An 18,666-nucleotide genomic window follows, 5' to 3' on the forward strand; every position below is an offset into this window, starting at 1 on the left:
ATAAAGGGTGGATACGCACAGAAAAGGAAGGACACAGTGCAGCAATGCTTGATTTAGCAAACAATAGGAACAATATCCTCAGAGACACCACAGTCAGGTTCCACTAAGCAAAGTACAAGAACTCCACAAATCTTGGCACACCCTTCAGCTTCCACCACAATCTAAAGCCTGTGCTATCATGTCTGCATCAATACTGTTACTGGCACAAGATGGGTTAATTGAGCAAAACATTTGTTAGCATTTGGTACTACCACTTCATGAACCACAGGTGAATTAAGGTACACATCCATTTGCAGAAATATGCCTTAGTTATGAATCACACTGAGTAGCAGAGACTTTATTTGAGAAGATACATATAAACAGATTGGAAAGGGATATGACTAGCAGAGGTCCTGAAGGACGCAGCAGGAGAAGTTGCATGCCATGAACCAGCAAAGACAATGCAGAGGTTGTACTGAAATGGCAAGGGGTGCTGCAAGCCAAGACAGGGAAGAGGTTTTGCAATACCAGAGTTGGGGTGCAGCAGGGCAGCTGTATGATAGAAGCTTCAAGACTGCTTGGGTTTGTTTGAAATACATTTTGCTACCCTTGCAGGGCTTAAGCAGAGTTGCAGCACCAGACTTCCTTACCCTGGAAAAACTCAGGGTCTGAATTTTTTTCCCCAAAATAAGAAATTGCTAATTTTGATTAGATTTGCCACCCATAGTGACAGGTGTGTGGAGTAATGGAAACAGAAGAAACAGTCACTACTTAAAAAGACTGGGATTGATGCTACAAGGCAGTACATCCATGGCAACATGGGCTCTCTAGAAAGCTCAATGTAATCATAGCGGAAAACTTGTGCTTGGAAAACTCAGACAGCAAGTTCATAAGCAGTGGACACAATTGTGAGTTGAACCTGTGCCCACCTCCAAGTTATCCAGCCTCACCCATGCAGCTTCACTAAACGCTACTGCCCCTGTCATCACCTGCCTCACCAAATTTTTGTACATTCCCAAAAGGCCTTTCCCAAGGATTCAAGAAGCATTATTAAAAATACTTTCCTATCTCCAAATCATTTGACTGTGCAATACTCCCTGATGCTCAGTTAAAGGTTTCCCAAGCAGACCATCCTGCTCAAAGCACAGCAGAAATAAACACACTAATGGGATCCAGAACAATGGCTCATTTCACAGAGCAGACAGTCAGCCCAGTGCAGCTGGTTTAAATGACCCTGCCCACAGCTGTAACAATCACAGAGAACAAGCACGGCAGACAATCTGTCCCCTGCAAACAACAGGAAGACACTTACAAACAGACTCAGAACTCATCCTCATTAATAAAAGCAGTTAGTCCATGAATTACAAACTGTAAATTTTTGCCTGGCATCATTGCCAGAGCAAAACAAAGCAACCAACGGAGCTGCAACTGTGCAGCCTCTCAGTATTTCACTAAGCACTACGGCAAGCCCAGCCAGGGAAGGAGAACTTGTGGTCTAAGGAGGAAGTAAATAAATTTATTTAGTAGACTAGTTTCCTAACTTATGAAATACAGCTTTATTTAAAGAAGAATTCTTTGCTCTTACATTCTTTAAAGCAATAGCCCAACCTCAAACAGTGTTGACAGGATCTGTTTAATGCACAAAACTCACTGTGATGCCTCCTAAATATGACCACGATACCAATAACAAGTACATCCAGTCTTATGGATGAATTCAGAGCAGACAGAAACCCTGATGTTTCAGAATTCAAGATCAATAACTCCTCACTTCAGGATTAGATGAACTTTCCTAGGCAGGCTAATCAACTTTCCTTGCACAGAAAGATTTCTTGCACTTTCCTGTGTAACATCTATTACTAGCTACAGTGGAGAGCAAATATCTGACTGACTGCACATGGAGTCTGATTAGGTCTGGCAAATCATTAAGGACACAAATTTATAAACATGATATTTCATTTGTTAAACCACTCCTATTTGAGATTTGAATTAATGTGTTAAAGTTTTGTGACTTTATAAGCTGTGCCAATGTTATCTAACAGTGCAACTCCGTGGAAGCAGATCTGTAGAACAGAGCAGATGGTAGAGAGGGCCCAGTATCCACATTACGTGCACTGTGGGGACTTTACTTCAAACTAGATCTAGTCTGCTCCCACAGGCTGAATGCCACCAAGCATCTGGAGTGCACAACTGGAGTGCAGCTTTTGGTTTTGTTTCATCCAAAACAAATCCAGTTCACACAATCTGAGATAGTTCTACAATGAGAGCAAAATCATGCTATGCAGGGGTGATTGACAGATTCATTTCCAAACCACACCCTTACTCCTAAGTACAAGGCAAAAACAGATGTCCCCCATTGTACCTAAGTGCCTTCAGAGTGCCCAGCACTACTCAAGCAGTAAGGAGCACAGCTCAGTACTTTGAACAAGCCACAATATAAGAGACAGCATTTCTGCCTATATTTGTCTTTAAAAGACATCAGTGTAAAATTACAGCATCTTTCAGGCATTCATGGATTTCTGTCTGCAGCACTTCTGTCAGGGAAGGACAGTGTTGTCTTTCCCATGTTTAGGAAACCAGAGAGCAGAGACTAAGCACCTTGGAAGGTCACAGTGATAGCACAAGACACAGCAGTGAAAGGAGTCAGAGCACCAGAAAACCAATATGCCTTCACTGGAGTCACTGAGGAACACCAGAGAATATTGCATGTTTGAGCTCAGTAGTCAAAACCTACTGAGTTGCTTGCCTGCAAGTGAAGGGGCTGAACTCAAATCTTCATTTTAGCAAGGACTGTAATTCGAACAGCAAGCCTGCAGTGCACACAACACTTACACAAGGATCTCCTTTCTTATAGTAGATGTATCATCATGTGGTTACAAATACTGACATAATACTCAGGTCTCTCTTCCCTTCCACTACCTTTCAGTGTGACTAGAGCTCTGAGCCTCTAATCACTCTCCAGGTACCTGCAGAAATGTCTGACTCAGTAATGCCAGTTATTGTGTATGTACAGGAACTTCAGTAGCCTGAACATGGCTCTTAATCTCTCTGCATCTCAGTTACTTGGCAAAAACGTTCTCTCCTTATCCTCTCCAGCCAATAGGTTGCAAACAGGCATGGGACAGAGTCTGACTGAAAAATGGAGGTCAGGTTCCAGGGGAAATTCAGGCACCAAATAGTGTTTTGTTTCCAAATCAGAACAAAAAGCCCAGCACTCAAAATTTTTCATGTATTACAATTATTTCTGCCCAATTCCAAATCTGAAAAAAATTACAACCTTTTATTTTACTAGTAGCAAAGCTATATCATACAATATCAGTTATAACAACTACATCATCAAATATTTTCAGTTCAGCTTGTAATGTAATATGTATTTGCAATGAAAAGATAATTTTGAAATGTTTTGGTAAGAAAGACAGAAAGCTGAAATGTTCCGTTGAGGTATTTTCTTGTTACTACTGTCACGCTCCTGTTTTAACCTGACTAGTTTTCTGGTGAAAACCTCTTTCTCCCATTTGTTTTCCCAGACAGGTCTACTCACTATGTGCTTGTCAGCCCAGTAATACTGGGCTGTGATCTAAGTTACACATGTAACTGCTACAGAAGCACAAGGTAAAACAAAGAACAAGAAGATTGATGTACCTTCTGTAAAAGGACTCACTAGTTACTGAATGTGCTGTAAATTCAATGTACTGGCTTAGTTACTAAACTTTGTGGCAGCACACCACTGAGTCAAGGTACTAGGCATGTTGATGCTTGAGACCTACTAATAAGAGTAAGCAGCTATTCTCTACAACGCATAACTTGGAATATCAATAATTCATAAGATTTTATGTACTGAGGCAGGATTCTGGGGCAAAAAGTGGTAGATTACTACTTTCAACTACATTTTCAAAATGATTGAAAACAACAATTTTAGTAAGCGTATACAAAAGTTATCAATTTCAAAATGCGCAAAGTAGCAAGATAGAAATTTAACTTATTTTAAATATCTTTTTAGCATTATTGTTCTGACACAGATTTAAAGTGAAGTGCTCAGGTCATGAATTCATGGAGACTAAAGGAAGTATATTAATCAATGAAACCCCCAAATGAAATATCTCACTATATGCTCAATAGTCCTAAAAAAAAGAAACAAAGGCAAGACTACAGCAAAAAAAAAAAACTACACAGGCTCAGATCATATTGATGTTCACTCCCAGGAGTAATCTGAGCACATGTGAATGAATCCAGAGCTGAACAGGCTCACTCTCAGAGTTATTCACAAGCCAAAGTGTTTCCAGGATCAGGAACCTATAGAGACAGCATGGGATTCAGGTGCTATAAAGCATTGACTTATCTTTGGAACATAGTGTTTTAACAACAATGAATTCTTCCCAAGACATGTAGATGATGCACACTACTAGGAGCATTCTCTCGAAACTTGTTAATAGAAGAAAATTGTCTTCACAATGGAGTCACAGCCCATAGACCAGCTGATAAAGGAATTTATTGTTAAATGTGGATAAAAATGGCATTGCCATGCATGGGACTAAGTTGAGATTACTGACAGCACTCAGGTGGCTGCAGGGTGAAGGAGATATAAGAAAAAGCCAGAACAAATAAATCAAACAGATGTGTAGGGTGTCAAGAGGGAAAAGGACACCCACTTTAGATATGAGGAGTGGAACCATACAGAAGTTCAAAATATAAGGGTATAGGGAAGGGGATTTGTATGCAATGCAAGACAATTAAGATGGTCCCCTTCCAGTTGTCTCTGTACTGACTTGAAACAAGGTATCGGGATGTCAGAAAGAATGAGATAAGGATTCAAGAGAATGCCCAAGAAAAGCATGGAAAGGATTTAGCAGTATGGACAATCACAAAACGCAAGGACTCTGAATGCATCACAGAAGTGCAAGGCAAGGGACATGAAAATAATGGTAAATAAACTGGAGCATTGTGGTTACTGTCAATGGTTAAGTGAACAGTGAAGAAAAGAATACTTACAAGACAAGAATATGATGCTGGTTTTGTTCAAAACAGGAACAAAAAGTTAAGGCACTCAGTAAAGAAGTCAGAGATCAGATTTAGGAACCAGCATTTAGAGACATCAACTGTGGAAAGGTTTATTTGGAGATAGCAAAACAGAAAATATGGTTGTAGTCACAGGTTTGGATGTAATCACCTACAAAGAGGTTATAAAGAGTGAAAGCTGAACCACTAAGGGCAGGACCTGCATAGCATAGGAGAGGTGAGAAGAACCCACTGAAGCAGAGACTGAAGGTACACATGAGGAACCAGGATGACACAATGTCTTGAAAAGCATGGGCTATTTGTTTAGTCCCACCAATGCTAACACATACTATCATCACACTTCTCGTACACAGCAACTACCTGCACACACTCACACACAGACTGCCTCCTTTTGCCAGAGGAAATCTGATGAGATAATGCAGAGGCACAACTGTACAGCCCATTCCCTTTTTAGCTCTAAGAGAGAGACCTGCATTAAGATACTCCGCTGTAAAGTCTGCATTCAGTCTAACAACCTTCATATAGAATTGCCTTTGCACTCACTACTACACAGCAGCTGACACCATACAGAAATAAGACTTTCTAACTATTAATAGATAGCACTAATTGCAGTAAGTCTCAGGACCTTAAAGCTATTTGCTTTCAGATTGTCAAGGCTGACTCCATTAAAAGCAAGAAATCACATTAGGTTTTCCCTCTCAAAAAAAACCCAAAAACCCTTGTAGTCCTGGCATGACTCAGAGATAGAGATAGATAATTTAAATAAACACACAGTTGGTCAGCAACAACATGGAACTCTGTGTATATAAATGTCATGCACATGCATTATGTTATGTTCCTATACGCTTATGGGCTGAAATAGTTCCATACCACAGACCTCAATACAAACCTCACCTGGTCTGGAAAGTTGGCCTTGATTCAGGGTGAATCATGAGGCCGACAAGTAGACATGCAAAGTTCAGAGCCCACACAAACTCTGCGAATGCCATCACTTCCATTTGCAGTGGGACCCAGTTCAGCATTTTCTCACATATCTTGATTTTACTGACCTGTCTGTGCAGGAGAATAAATTTATGAGGATCCCCATCTGCCCAGGGAGGAAGCTGCACATCTCCCAGAACTGTTCCATCCTGCATGCAGCCTACAGGAATTGCAAAGGGAGAATTAAAAACACGAATCATGCACACTGCAAATAGGAACAGCTTTTCTAAAATGCTGAAGACAAAGGAAATTGAGGTGGTTTTCACATGTTCATTTTCAGGTTGTACATCTAATATAGTGCCATAGAGCACTGCAGAACCAATTCCTCCTGTGATTTCTGATCTAGTATTAAAGCACTAAGAAGATGTTCTAGTGTAACTACCGCTAATACAGTAAAAATGGGCATGACCTCAGCACAAACCATTTTAACACAGACTGCAAACTCAGACAAGACAAATCTGTTGGCACAACTTTATTTTTATACATCATCCTGTGGGCCTAACTGCCAGGTGTTGCTACTACAGAAGCCACTGAGAGGTATTTCGTTCTCAAGTCCTTTGCAATCTGATTCCTTTCAGAAGGTGACCATATGTTCTTAAATCAGAGCACAGTGTTGTGGAACTGGATGAATTCAAATCTAAGCTGAGGCTCAGGTCTGGGACTGCAGGTTTCCTTACAGTGAAGCAGTGAACAGATTCAGGTTCTTGGCTTTGCCTCTTTTGTTTTCATGTATATTTGCTCTCTATTGGCAAGATTCTGGTGTCTTTTTTAGGTTATTCCACTTGATTCCACTCAGGTCAGTCTCTTCAACTTGATTTCAGCCAGGCTCTGTTTCATGGCCTCCTCTCAGGATGAAACCGCTCCAATTTTTTCTTATCTTTTAACAATCTTCTCACATCTTTTTCCCATTCTGCTATCTCCTTAGCATGCCTCAGTTCACCGAGATCTTAAATATAATACAGTTATAGCTAGATCATAACAACTTGGTTTAAGTTGTGTTTGCCATCACCAATTTAGAATGATTCTTCAGGTATTTCTCCTCTGCTTTAATTGTTAAAAAAAAAAAAAAAAAAAAAAAGTAAAAAAGTATAAGCTACAAAAAGCAGCTTTTCATTGCAAAATATGCAAATTTCCTGTAAAGTGAAATGAATAGGGACTTCCATACCTATGTCTGAATACTATTTTTTCTGGATTCTCTCTGACCCTCCATCACTGATGCAGGAAGGGCTAGAGACAGTGTACATTCAGAAGAGATTGTGATGTTGCTTGAGGCCAGGGATGGTGTATCATGTTCATGACTTGTGCAGAACCTTTCAAAATGATAGTGATGAGACATTTGGCAACTTCAGTCACCAGAGACATGAGATTTAAAAAACCCAGATTTCACCAACACCACTTAACAATTGATCTATCTCCAAAAAGTCAAATTAATATATTGTTCATAGCCACATAGATGTGATGATACAGACTGAATTTTCAAAAACAGCCAACTAGACTGCCTGTATCAAAATTTGCCTTTGTCTGACAAAATGTGCAATTGCTTTGCACAGCAACTAACAGGAACTACAACCCCTTCAGAGCCGGAAACTTGGTGGTTCTGATATCATTCAGATATTAGAAACTTGTATTCTTGTAGTCTTATTAAATAAAAAATTATCTCTCTTTTCTAGAGAGCCTCATTAGTCTGCACAGTTGAGGGAACAATTCTCAACATGTGATTTGGATCTTTTGCCTTGGCACAATGCTGGGCAGTGGAAGGTGAGCACTGAAGTTGCTTCTAGAACTTACCAAGTTCAAAGTGATTTGCATTGGTTAGGAACTCTGGCAAGTAGAAGAATTCAGGTATGAGTTCCCTGACATCACTCATGTTGTCCCTTGAGGCCGATTCCCATGTGCTCCTGACGCTGTGAAACATTCTGTCTGCAACATCAAAGCTCCCACCCTGTGAAATGGAGACAGACACAAAGAATGCGGTGTGAGTATTCTGTCAAATAAAAGGCAGATGCAGAATATTAGCCAATTCTTCAGTAATCATCTTATCACATGTTTGATTAGGTGATATCTCAACATCTGTTCCAGCTCTGCTTACCATGATCTAATATTAGGGGCTGTCTTAGTTCCGATTTGTAGATATGTAGATTGAGAATACCATAAGGCTTGGAGCCTTAGCATAGCTTGCAGTAACACAGGGGTAAGCAGAAATGATCATGGGCAGCCTGAGAACATCAGCATACCCATTATTCATATTTCTGAAGGCAATTCATTCCTTTTATCCCAAAGTGATTTGCAAGAAGTGGACACAACTTCAGTGTTTTAATTTCAGTTGTCACCCAAATAGTTCTGAACATTTTTATGTACAACTCTGCTGAGAATAAAGAGTATAAAGAGGAAAGAGGGGAATAAAGGAAGAATGTCTGGGTCCCAAGCTGAATTGGTTTGTAAGGGAGGAGAAACAAACTACCTCACATCCCGAGAGCATTCTAACATGTTTAGCTTAATGAGAGTCAAACACTAGACAAAAGCAGCCTTAGTAGCCTAGGATGTCATTCTGAGCTATGGCCTCACGAAGAAAGAAAGAAAAAAAAAATAAAAATCACTCACTGAATGAATGGTATATGCCTTATATCGGAACCTTATTTCCTACAGGATTTTCTAATGGGATTTCAGATACTGAATGCATTTGTGAAAATACAGGTTCACCTTTACATAGGAGTCCCTACCTTGAGCATCAAAGGATTTTTTTTTAACATAAAATTTCTACAAGAATGGAAATAATCAAATAGAAATCAGGTATTGGAGATCATCTGAATGAGTTTGTCAGAACAAACAAGCTGTTTCAGAAGAAAGCCAACTTTTTAACTGTATAAAGTGACAGAACCAAATTGCCTCTCAATACCTAGTTCAAGTACTGGCAGCAGTATAGCTGCCCTGCTACAACATGCTTCCAGGCTAATATAGGTATTTCTCTTTGGGGTTAATCAATTTGATTATATGTCATGGGACATGACACACCATCCCACTGTCAGGATTCAAGAGAGATTGTCAGATAGAACAAGTATCTTTAAACAGTTCTGTAATGCAGTGAAAATGTGCGAATGATTGCTCATCCTCAACCATTCAATCCTCAAAACTGCTTCAATAGGCAAAAAGAACAAGCCGACAGGACTGCAGAACAAAGACACTAAAACCCAGAGGTGGTGCAAGAGTCAATCTGTTAATGAACAGGAGATGCAGTCAGGTTCTGTCTCTTGATAGGTTTTGGTTATTTTTCTCTCTACCTGTAGACTGCCAGATGAGGAGGATGCTGTCCTTCTGCACAATAACAGTCAGCTGAAGCTTTGACTGTCAATCTATTAAATAGGAAAATAACATCTAAGCATCCTCATGCAGTAAGGAACCCTGAGCAGCAGTTCCCATATTGGTTTCTGATGATATCAACCACTGTCCTTTCAATTCTCCCCAAGTACCTGCACACTTACGATACAACCCCTTCAGATCTACAAACTCTGCTAAGTCTGGGAACTGCAAGTCAAGAAATAACTTTTGTCATATCTTTTGTTAGGGAGAAACTACCCTCATGGGTAAGCGATCAAAACACAGAAGTTAATAAACCCTAAGTTTTGAAGACAAATCTCCTTGTTTGTCTTTTGAGATAGACTCCCACCAAAAGCCAATACATATTCCAGTTGGAAAGACCCTATTGCTGTTTCCCTTGAGGTAAATTTTGACCAGGTTTTTGGTCCAGCCTCATCTCTAAATGACAGCACAGTTCTGCTTCCTTGTATTTTATGTTCTTCTTCTTTATACCACTCACAATTGTGAAGCCTTCCCACACCCACACAAGGGACTGAGCGAAAAAGTGTCTGATCACATGCGTAAGCCTGGCTGGAGTTAATCTGATGCACAAGGTCAGCTTGCTCTTGATCATTATTAGGCAGGGACCCTTGGAGTCAAATTCAAATTGAAATTAAAACAGAGTAGAAGAAGGACTATAAATAAATCAACAGCTAACAAGTATCTCATTGAAGCATATTAAAGGGCTTTGTATATTTAATCTGCACACAGCGTGCTGTGTCTGGTGGTGATTGATGCTTTTTCATCTTTTTTTGCAGCTTTTATGAGAGCTGATGGTAATCTCCTGAGAAACAATATGATTTGTAATAAAAAGATTACCTGTATTAAATAAAAATAATATATACATAGGAAATGCTGTTAGCGCGACAAATCTGGTTAAAGATATTACCACCACAAAAAAATGTGATTTTTTCCCTGGCTGTCTAATTCATTTTAGGGAAAAGTAATATCTTTAAAACTTAAGCCTGTATTATTTATAAAGGAAGCAATAACTGATTTTCCCATTTCCTATATTAATAAATTTATTTGCATATATTTATATCAGAATTAATGAGTTTTCTCTCTCTATGAATGCAAAAACTGCACTGAAAGGGAAAAAGAGAATCAAGAATTGCTTTATGCATTTAGATTGCAAGTCGTCAAACTCTTGTGGTTTTCCTATAGGAAGATATAGTAAGTCTCTGTTTTCTTTCCTTTCAGTAGAGGTCTTACATTGTCATCAGGAATACTGGGAAAACATGCATTTTAAAACTACAGTTCAGCAGGGTACACACAAAGCAACCAGTGAAAGTAATCTCTAGAGAGGTTAGAATTTCCCATATTTATAAAATTAAATATTGTTGATTCTCGGTGGTGCTTTAAACCCAAAGGCCTCAAAGTGTTTCTAAGGGATGCTGACAAGGGAGCAAAGACTTACGACATGCCCAGAGAAGTTGAGAAGTAAACACCTGCGTAAATAGTGCGTAAATGACTGTTCAAGAGTCAGTGACAAAATGAAGAGAAGGAACCTTATTGTCTGTAAGTACCTTTGAGAGGTAAATGCCAGAAAATATCAGCCTGCTAACTGAAGTGCAACAGTGGGATAAGAATAAAAGTGGGTAAAATCTGAGTTGAATCAAAAGCAAGTGTCACCAACTATCAAAGGCATAGGGTCTTAGAGTGCCTTTCTGATGAAGACATTAAACACAGAAATCTTTGCTGCTATTTTATGGTGCTGAGACCAATTTCTGAAAGGAATTCTATGAGGTACTTGACTAAGGTGAAATGGAAACACCATCCAACACTTAAATAAAATGTGAAATAATAAAGTTTTGTAAATTCCTGTACAGTTCCCTTACTAGAGGCAATGCTTCCTCACTACCTTCTTCTGCGGTGAGGTGTAAATCAATTATTTGACTTGAGAAGCAGTATGGTATGCCAAGATCAATTTTTCAGAAGGGGCGCGAGCACGTTGTTTCATTTCCTTGTCATGTGCATTCAGACTGGCAGGTTGCAGTTATAAGCATAGCTTTTCTACTTTTTAAGATGCTGAGAAGCTCTCACAGCTCCCAGCTCAGCCTATTTCCAGGGTCTTGAGTTTGGGAGTACTCCTTTTCCAACCTGTTCTTAACTTGTTCATAAAGTTGTCAAGTCTGCTGTTTGCCTGACTGCATCTCACAGTTCACGATTTCTAAGCCACTGTAGGACCAATCATGTGGGTGAAATGACAGTGATGAGCTCAGCTGAACATGCAGCAACATAAAAGCAAAGGAATGACTATGGAAGAAGTTAAATGGTTTCAATGGATACACATGCAGACAAAATTTTGAGTGTTTCAGATCTCAGCAGCCTTTGAAGATAACTATCCCCACAAAAATGGTTACTTGCTAACCACACACAAACACAACCACAAAATACTTACTCAGACTGGGAACTTGTTATGCATGAAAAGTGTGCCAGTGAGACAACAGCAGCCTTTGTTGTTTACAACAAGAAATAACTGCTCCATAGTCATTCATGACTGCAGCTAACATATGGCTCACAGGGTGCGATGGTAACCATTGCCTCAGGTGGTTCAGTAACCCATCAGCTACTGCTGGTAACAGCCAATATCATACGGCTTATTACTTAATTAGCACAGCACTTTATTTGTATTAGTTCATTTAAAAAAGAAAAAAGACCAACACAACAGCAAAGCACTTGGAAAGCTGCAGAAGGCATGGCCAGCCATCACTACATGTACAACAATCTGACTGGAATATTCTGGCCCTGCTGTCTTCCTCACATTGCTCTATAAGGACAGGCAGATTTCAGCAAGACGCTTCTTAAAAATGCACTTTGAGGACCTGTCCTCCTGGCAGACCCTGCTATAACACAAAATGTATTACAGAAATAATGGTAACAACTGTCTGGCAGAGCCCAAGTGTCTATGCTTGTGTGTCAGCAACTGCCTGCTGAAGAGGTCCATCAGGAAATTTAGGGCCCCTGTACGCTGACCGGCTCGAAAAGGTAAGCACAAAGTTCAGTTGCCATGAAATTCAATTCCATGGCAAGTGCTTTTGGCACCATAAACCAGTGCCAAGTTCAGAACAAGCTAAAAAAAAAATATTCATTCTGGAGCACTGGAGGTAGTCTCATCCCATTTCTCCTTCAGAGAGCTGATCCCATGATCCCTATCATTCTCCACCCACCAAATCTGTGTGTCCTCCTCTGGCCCAGGAATGTTCTTTATGCCACTTCTAGGCAGCTCCAAGTGCTTGCCTGTAGCCACATTTCTGTATGGGCACTTGGGCTTAGAATACCTACCATGAAAGTCTCATCTGCCTCAAAATCAGAAAATTATGTTCAGACAGGCAGTAAAACATTTTCTAGGTGTTTACACGCCACAGCTCTCACAAAAAGCCTCACAGGACCAAAATGAAATATTCCTTCTCTCTCTGAAAACAGAACAAGGTCATCAGGCAGCCATGCTCCTATTGAGATATTTTCACTGAATTCAACAGGCACAGCACAGAGCCTTCACTAAGCCCAGAGTCCACACAGAGTATACAGAAAACATCAAAAGGATTAATCCTCCTTCATTACACAGCCACTATAATGTGCTACACAGTTCATGACAAGGTGTAGGAGGGGAAGCTATCTTGCCCCTTACCTGCAGGGAACAGAAGGTCTGGGTAAATGGCTCCAATCGGACCAGGTAAGATGCCACTATAATTGCTGATGAATAGTGAGTACAGTAATGACACTGGGCTGACAGGTCTCCTGGAAATTGGACACAAATCAGATTTCAGTGGAAGATATCACCATTTCAAGCCCACAATATCTTATTACTACAGCACAACTAAACAGGGACCAGGTCTTTAAAGCAGATACCTCCAAGGATCTGTGAGCAAAAGCACACCTTGCATATTTGTATTGAATGTGCACAGTTACTGCCACCTCTGTATGTTCTTTTTTTGCCTTCTATGTTTCATTTTCTGAAGAGTAAGTCCTTTAACTTTCCAGACCATCCCCTTCTCCATTAGTACCAAAAAAGGTCTTGATTTCCAGAGGTCAGCCACCTCAACATCCTGTTTTCTTCTCTTACAGTAGCTGTTAGCTAGGCTGTGTGCAGCAGTCCTCTACATGCAACTTAGCTAACAGACAAGACTAATGCTCACACCTTAGGTAACAGAGCAGTTTTTTTCCAGGGAACATTGCTTTTTTTCTGTAGCATCTCTTCCTGCCCAAGGGAAGACAACAGAATGCAGCAGTACAAAGGCATGTAAGGCAGTGCTTGCAGTAGTTACTTCTCTTTGAATCCTCAACTAGTTTCTATGCAGAAGGAAGAGGGTTTCTTTAATATGGTGCCTCTCTTAGCCACAGCTCTGGAAAGTTTTTGGGTGACGTTTTCTAAGGGATTCACCAGCATCCCCAAAAGCCTGAGGGGACTCAAGCCTCTGCTGTTTGTCACTCTCCTAAAACACTCACCCTCACTCTTCTCCACCTCATTGTAGCGCTGGATGAACTTGCGTTTCCTCTCCATAGTCTGTGCTCCCATGGGCTTTGACAGGTCCCGAAATGTATGAGGATTAGTAAGGCTGAGAGTCTGAAAAACAAAACCAGAAAAGATGTGGATGTTTAGATCCCTGAGTCTTAGACATCATGACTAACTCAGTGACACTGGATGGAAGCAAGGCTGTGTTGGAAGTTTCACCTATACAAGAAGTCCACAGATTCAGTACCAAAACACCCATCTCCAGAACTGGGATGGGCCTTGTAAAGAGTGTGGCAGCATGTGCCACAGAAAGGATAGCGTGTACAAGGAACTTTACAAATAAAGGACATGGCAGGTTGCAAATTCGTCTCAAGGCTTTTTTGTCCAAATCTCCTTGTCAGGGGTCACAGAAGCCTGTCCCGGCTGAGCTGATGCAGCTTGCCCTTAACTAGGTATGTATTTAACAGACGTTCATCCAACTCTCTGAGGCAAAATGTGATCCTAAGCATGCTGATTTGAAGATAGGCTAATTTATAAAGAATCAATACAGTTCAAATTTTGAACCCTTGGGTCTATACCCTTCTGCTTCAATGGCATCATTCAACAAACCTTTGTGTGGTTGCTATCATAGAAAATACAGAATAACACAGCTAGCACTGACCTCGGAGTGATAGTCAGCGAGGACCCATGGAAACACAGGATACTGCATGTAATCATTGTAGCTGCGGCCAGCCAATGTGTTCAGGTACATGAGGTAATCAAAGTTGCTGATCTCCCTCTTCTGCCAGGAAAAGGAAACAAACATTAAAATCTCCTAACTATGCCTCTGGAAATAATGCCTCAAAGGCACACTCAGAGCCCTGTGGTTCCCAGGTGCACCAGGATAAGAATTATAAATAGTGTAATCAATTGCTGATTGCCATTCAGATCAGCACAATCTCTTATACAACAATCCATTCTGGAGAATCAGAGTCTTGTTTCTGGCTCTTCTTCAGACAGGCCATTTGCATTTGTCTATAATCACCCATTGCTTTTATGCTGTATTTGCATAACAGAGCATTTTTTCCCTGATTTAAAAGTGATGCATACAATCTGTATATTGCAAAATCCTGGACAACTGCCTGTACAGAAAAGGCTGCACAAAGTGCTACGTATAAATAAGAATGTATAGATTTCTCCAATGTGTCTTGGGTCAACAAGATCAGGGGTACAGCAAAGTAAATGCATCTCTCAGCTCAGCAAAACATCTGGGAAAAGACAAGATGCACCGATTTAATTGTACAGATGATGTGTGAATAATCATTCAACTAGGTGGCTCTCTTTGGCCTCAGTTTTAAAAAGTACATAAAATCACACTTGCTCCACCAAACAGTAGCACCATATGTTTCGTAGCAGCAGGAGCAAAACCTCCACAATAACCAGATGTAAATACTCTGCTCTTCTTGCCAATAGCCTCACCTCCAGCAGTGAGAGAACACTTTAGGCCTTGAAGTAAACACATACACACACAAATATCTGTAAACAGACACACAGACAAGTGCTGAAATTCTTTGCTTAACCATGTGCAGCCACTACTCAGCTTACCTGCCACTTTTGAAGCATTGTCTTTTCCCCTCCTGAGTGCTTCCTGTACGGAATAAATATTCAACTGAAATAGACTGCTTCAGAACAGTAAGAGAAAGTTAAAACATTCACATCTGTACCCCTGGCTCTCATCCCACAGAAGTGAGAGAACACCAAAACTAGAAGAATATTGAAGTTTCATCATTGACTAAGTAATTAAAAATTTCAAAAAGAGTGTCATTGATTAGGTTAGTGCTGCACAATACAAATTTCACTACTGCTTTCATTAGGAAGGAAGGGTCTGTCTTATGAACCAGGGTGGCCTATCTTCAGATAGCTGATGAGTTTATCACTGTCAGGCACTCTCCCTATGACATGCTGACTTGCCCCCAGATAATTGCCAGTCTGGTCCTGAAAGAAGTGCCATGTAAAGTATGATATTTAATAAAGAAAAAAGAAGGAAGTATGGTGGTGGTGCTAAGGATGGGTTCTCTTTGCCTTAAGATATCTCTGCAAATTGTGATGGTGATGCCACATGGTAAACTGCAAGAATTCAGAAGCTGACTCACCGGCAGAGAAGATGCTCTGGCAGCAGAGGCAGATGGACAGCTGGGGACAGCAACCTCCTCAGCTGTTCCAAGCCAAGCCACACTGCTGATCAGTCTGTGCTCCTGATCTCATCCCACCATAGAGCTGGAGTGCTAGTGGCAGGTACCATTAAGGCTGGCTGTTTCTGTTCTTAAGCCTTGTTCTCAAAGGCTCATGCTTTTCTGAAGCATTCTGAAAATAATATCTTGAAACCAGAGGTGTCTCAGTCTCCATATCACAGATCTTCTTTTTACATAAAGCACTTTGGAACTAATGTAGTCCTTAAAAAGTGTCTTGCCATTTTTATAATTTTTTAATGCAATAGAGTAAATACAGTTTTTCTACTTTGTTCTCAAAATGTAACTTTTTACCGAAACTTCAGACAAAAAACAAAACAGCTTAAGGAAGATTCTAAACAGGGGAATTCACTTGAAAATATGAAAGGGTTAAAGGTTCTGAGCAAAATAACACAGTAACATTTCAACTACACTGAGCTAGAAGGCGTGTAAGTATCTGAAGGCCATGGACTTCCTCGTGTCAGTTCCTAGAGACCACACAGGCAAGTGACAGATTCTGCATTAAAGAAACTTTTGATCTGTCAAAGTAAACAGGGTTACTGACACATGATATAACTGGTGGTAGGAGATGTTTTTCCCTTTGAGTGTACAACTTCAAGCTAATCCTAAGGTGCCAGCTCAGAAACGGGATACTGACTTCCCAAAGTGTAAGGAAATCAGTTCAACCACAGGTTGTACAACTGCTACAGGAGTAACTAGCCGCTATTTTAAACCTTGTGCTCTACATTGGATCACACCAGAAGTTTGTAAAGCTAGGCTTAAACCATCCTCAGAGATCTAAATCAAACACTAGAATGTTCTATGACCATTACATTTTCATTGAATTTGCAGTATTTGCAATATTGCAGTATTGCAATCTTGGCAGTATGAATTTCTTTTGAACTACCTTTCATGATTATGAATTCTTATTTTACTGCCTATTCACTCCTGGTCCAGTTAATAGTGCACATAAAGGAAAAACACTACAGTTTTCTCAACACAGTATTTTATTCCTTGCTTAGGAACTCTGTTCATAGAAAAGTGAAGAATTTTGCACAGCCTAAGTAATTATTTGTTTCAAGGACAAATATGAAACCCAGGACCAGTTCCAGCTCATGGTCTACAACTCCTAAACTTAGTTTAGTTCTGCTGCTAAGCATATGAAATCTAACAATGAGAGGCTAGATTTATAAAAAACAGGCATATGGGAAAATTCGTACTTCACTATTTGTAAAAAATTAATACATTATAAGATGGTCTGATTTACACAATGTAAATCATAAGAAAGTTCATTGACTGGAGTTATGGTAGTTTTGCATCCCCTGTTTGAGCCACACTTAGCTCATGAATGTAACAATTCCAAAGTAGAAAACAAATACCATGAACACTTATCCTTTACAACTCAACCCTCTCACACTACCTGTAGATTTCACAGGGCTTTGCCTCATGGGCCTTTTTAATGTCTCCAAAAGATATTTGGAACTTGGAGAGAGTACCTCAAAGGGATGGAACAGGATCAGTACTCCTAGCATCATTTGAAGTGTGGTTGGATTAGGGTGTTTTTCACAGAGGAATCAGATTAGGTTCTTCTCTTTCCACAGGGGCAGACAGATGCACTAAAACTGCCCAGGTTTATTTTGAGTTTATGGCTGAGTTAGAAAGCAAAAGATTATTTAATGTACAAACCTGTTTAATCTATCACTCCTCCAACATTTTCAAGTGGGAGCATTATAGGGGAACTAAAATACTGTATACAGGACGAAACTGGCCCAGTTTGTGAATGTGTTACACAAATATACTTGTGTTGACTTATGGATGCAATGATCCTCTAGTGGAACTCTCACTCTGCTTGTCACAAGCCCTAAACAGCTAATAAGGACTCTACAAGGGTCAAAACAATCTTCTCTCTGCTGTCTTTGGAAGCTGCTTTATAACTCAGAGGATGATGGATTCAACATGTCATGAAAATATGCAAGGCTAAATGTTGTCACTGCCCGGTAAGAGTCATTCTTCTGGGTCTCAGGGGACCAGGCAAGATGCTTCCTCCAAGTCCCCTGAGATCTGGAATTCTGCGTTCTCCCTTATTAACTCACAGAGGTTCAGAACATGAATCACACTACAGGCAGCTCAAGCCTATTCCTCCCTTCTTCTTGGTAATCAAGCAACATTCCTCCAGCCAACACCACCCCAGCCAGCTCAGCAACAGCTCAAAGCAGATCAACTGCAGATATCCAACCCTAGTAAGTGCATTAATAAACAAATAATCAAAGGCTGGTTTTAAAAAGAAACAAAAGTACTTTATAAATGTAAATAACCGAACTTCAAGAGGTGGTGAAGTTCTATGAAGTAGAAGAGGTACCTATGTATCTATCTATGCCTAAATCTATAAGGTGTTTGTACGGTACTAGCCATGGCCGAATCTAATCATGATGTGTACTAACGATGATCCACCTTTGCCTACACTATCCATAAGTTATTTATTAATCCCTCTTCCATTAACATAAGACTATGATCTCACTCTTGTGAAAGCCACTGCTCTCCATTTTCTATAGACAGGTAGACCTCAACCCATTTGGAGATTCATTGCAGTTGAGATAATCTCAAGGATAAGACTTTTTCCCCACTGAAATTAATACTAAAATTCCAATAAACTTAATTAGGTTCTTAGACTTCACA

The 18,666-nt window shown here is 40.1% G+C and overlaps 1 protein-coding gene across 3 annotated transcripts in view; it reads right to left on the reverse strand.

Moving 5' to 3' along the window:
- The window catches only part of WDFY4 (WDFY family member 4), a 140,498-nt gene that overhangs the window by 15,682 nt on the left and 106,150 nt on the right, over positions 1–18,666 (reverse strand). For all 3 annotated transcript variants that reach the window (XM_082054359.1, XM_082054360.1, XM_082054361.1), the window contains 6 exons: positions 15,368–15,410; positions 14,445–14,564; positions 13,777–13,894; positions 12,959–13,068; positions 7,762–7,915; positions 6,042–6,133 (listed from right to left, as the gene is read on the reverse strand). In XM_082054359.1, coding sequence (XP_081910485.1) covers positions 6,042–6,133; positions 7,762–7,915; positions 12,959–13,068; positions 13,777–13,894; positions 14,445–14,564; positions 15,368–15,410 — 637 coding nt within the window. The remainder of the gene's footprint in view (positions 1–6,041; positions 6,134–7,761; positions 7,916–12,958; positions 13,069–13,776; positions 13,895–14,444; positions 14,565–15,367; positions 15,411–18,666) is intronic.

This window comes from Streptopelia decaocto (genome assembly GCF_964273445.1).
Source record: "Streptopelia decaocto genome assembly, chromosome: 5".
NCBI lineage: Eukaryota > Metazoa > Chordata > Aves > Columbiformes > Columbidae > Streptopelia > Streptopelia decaocto.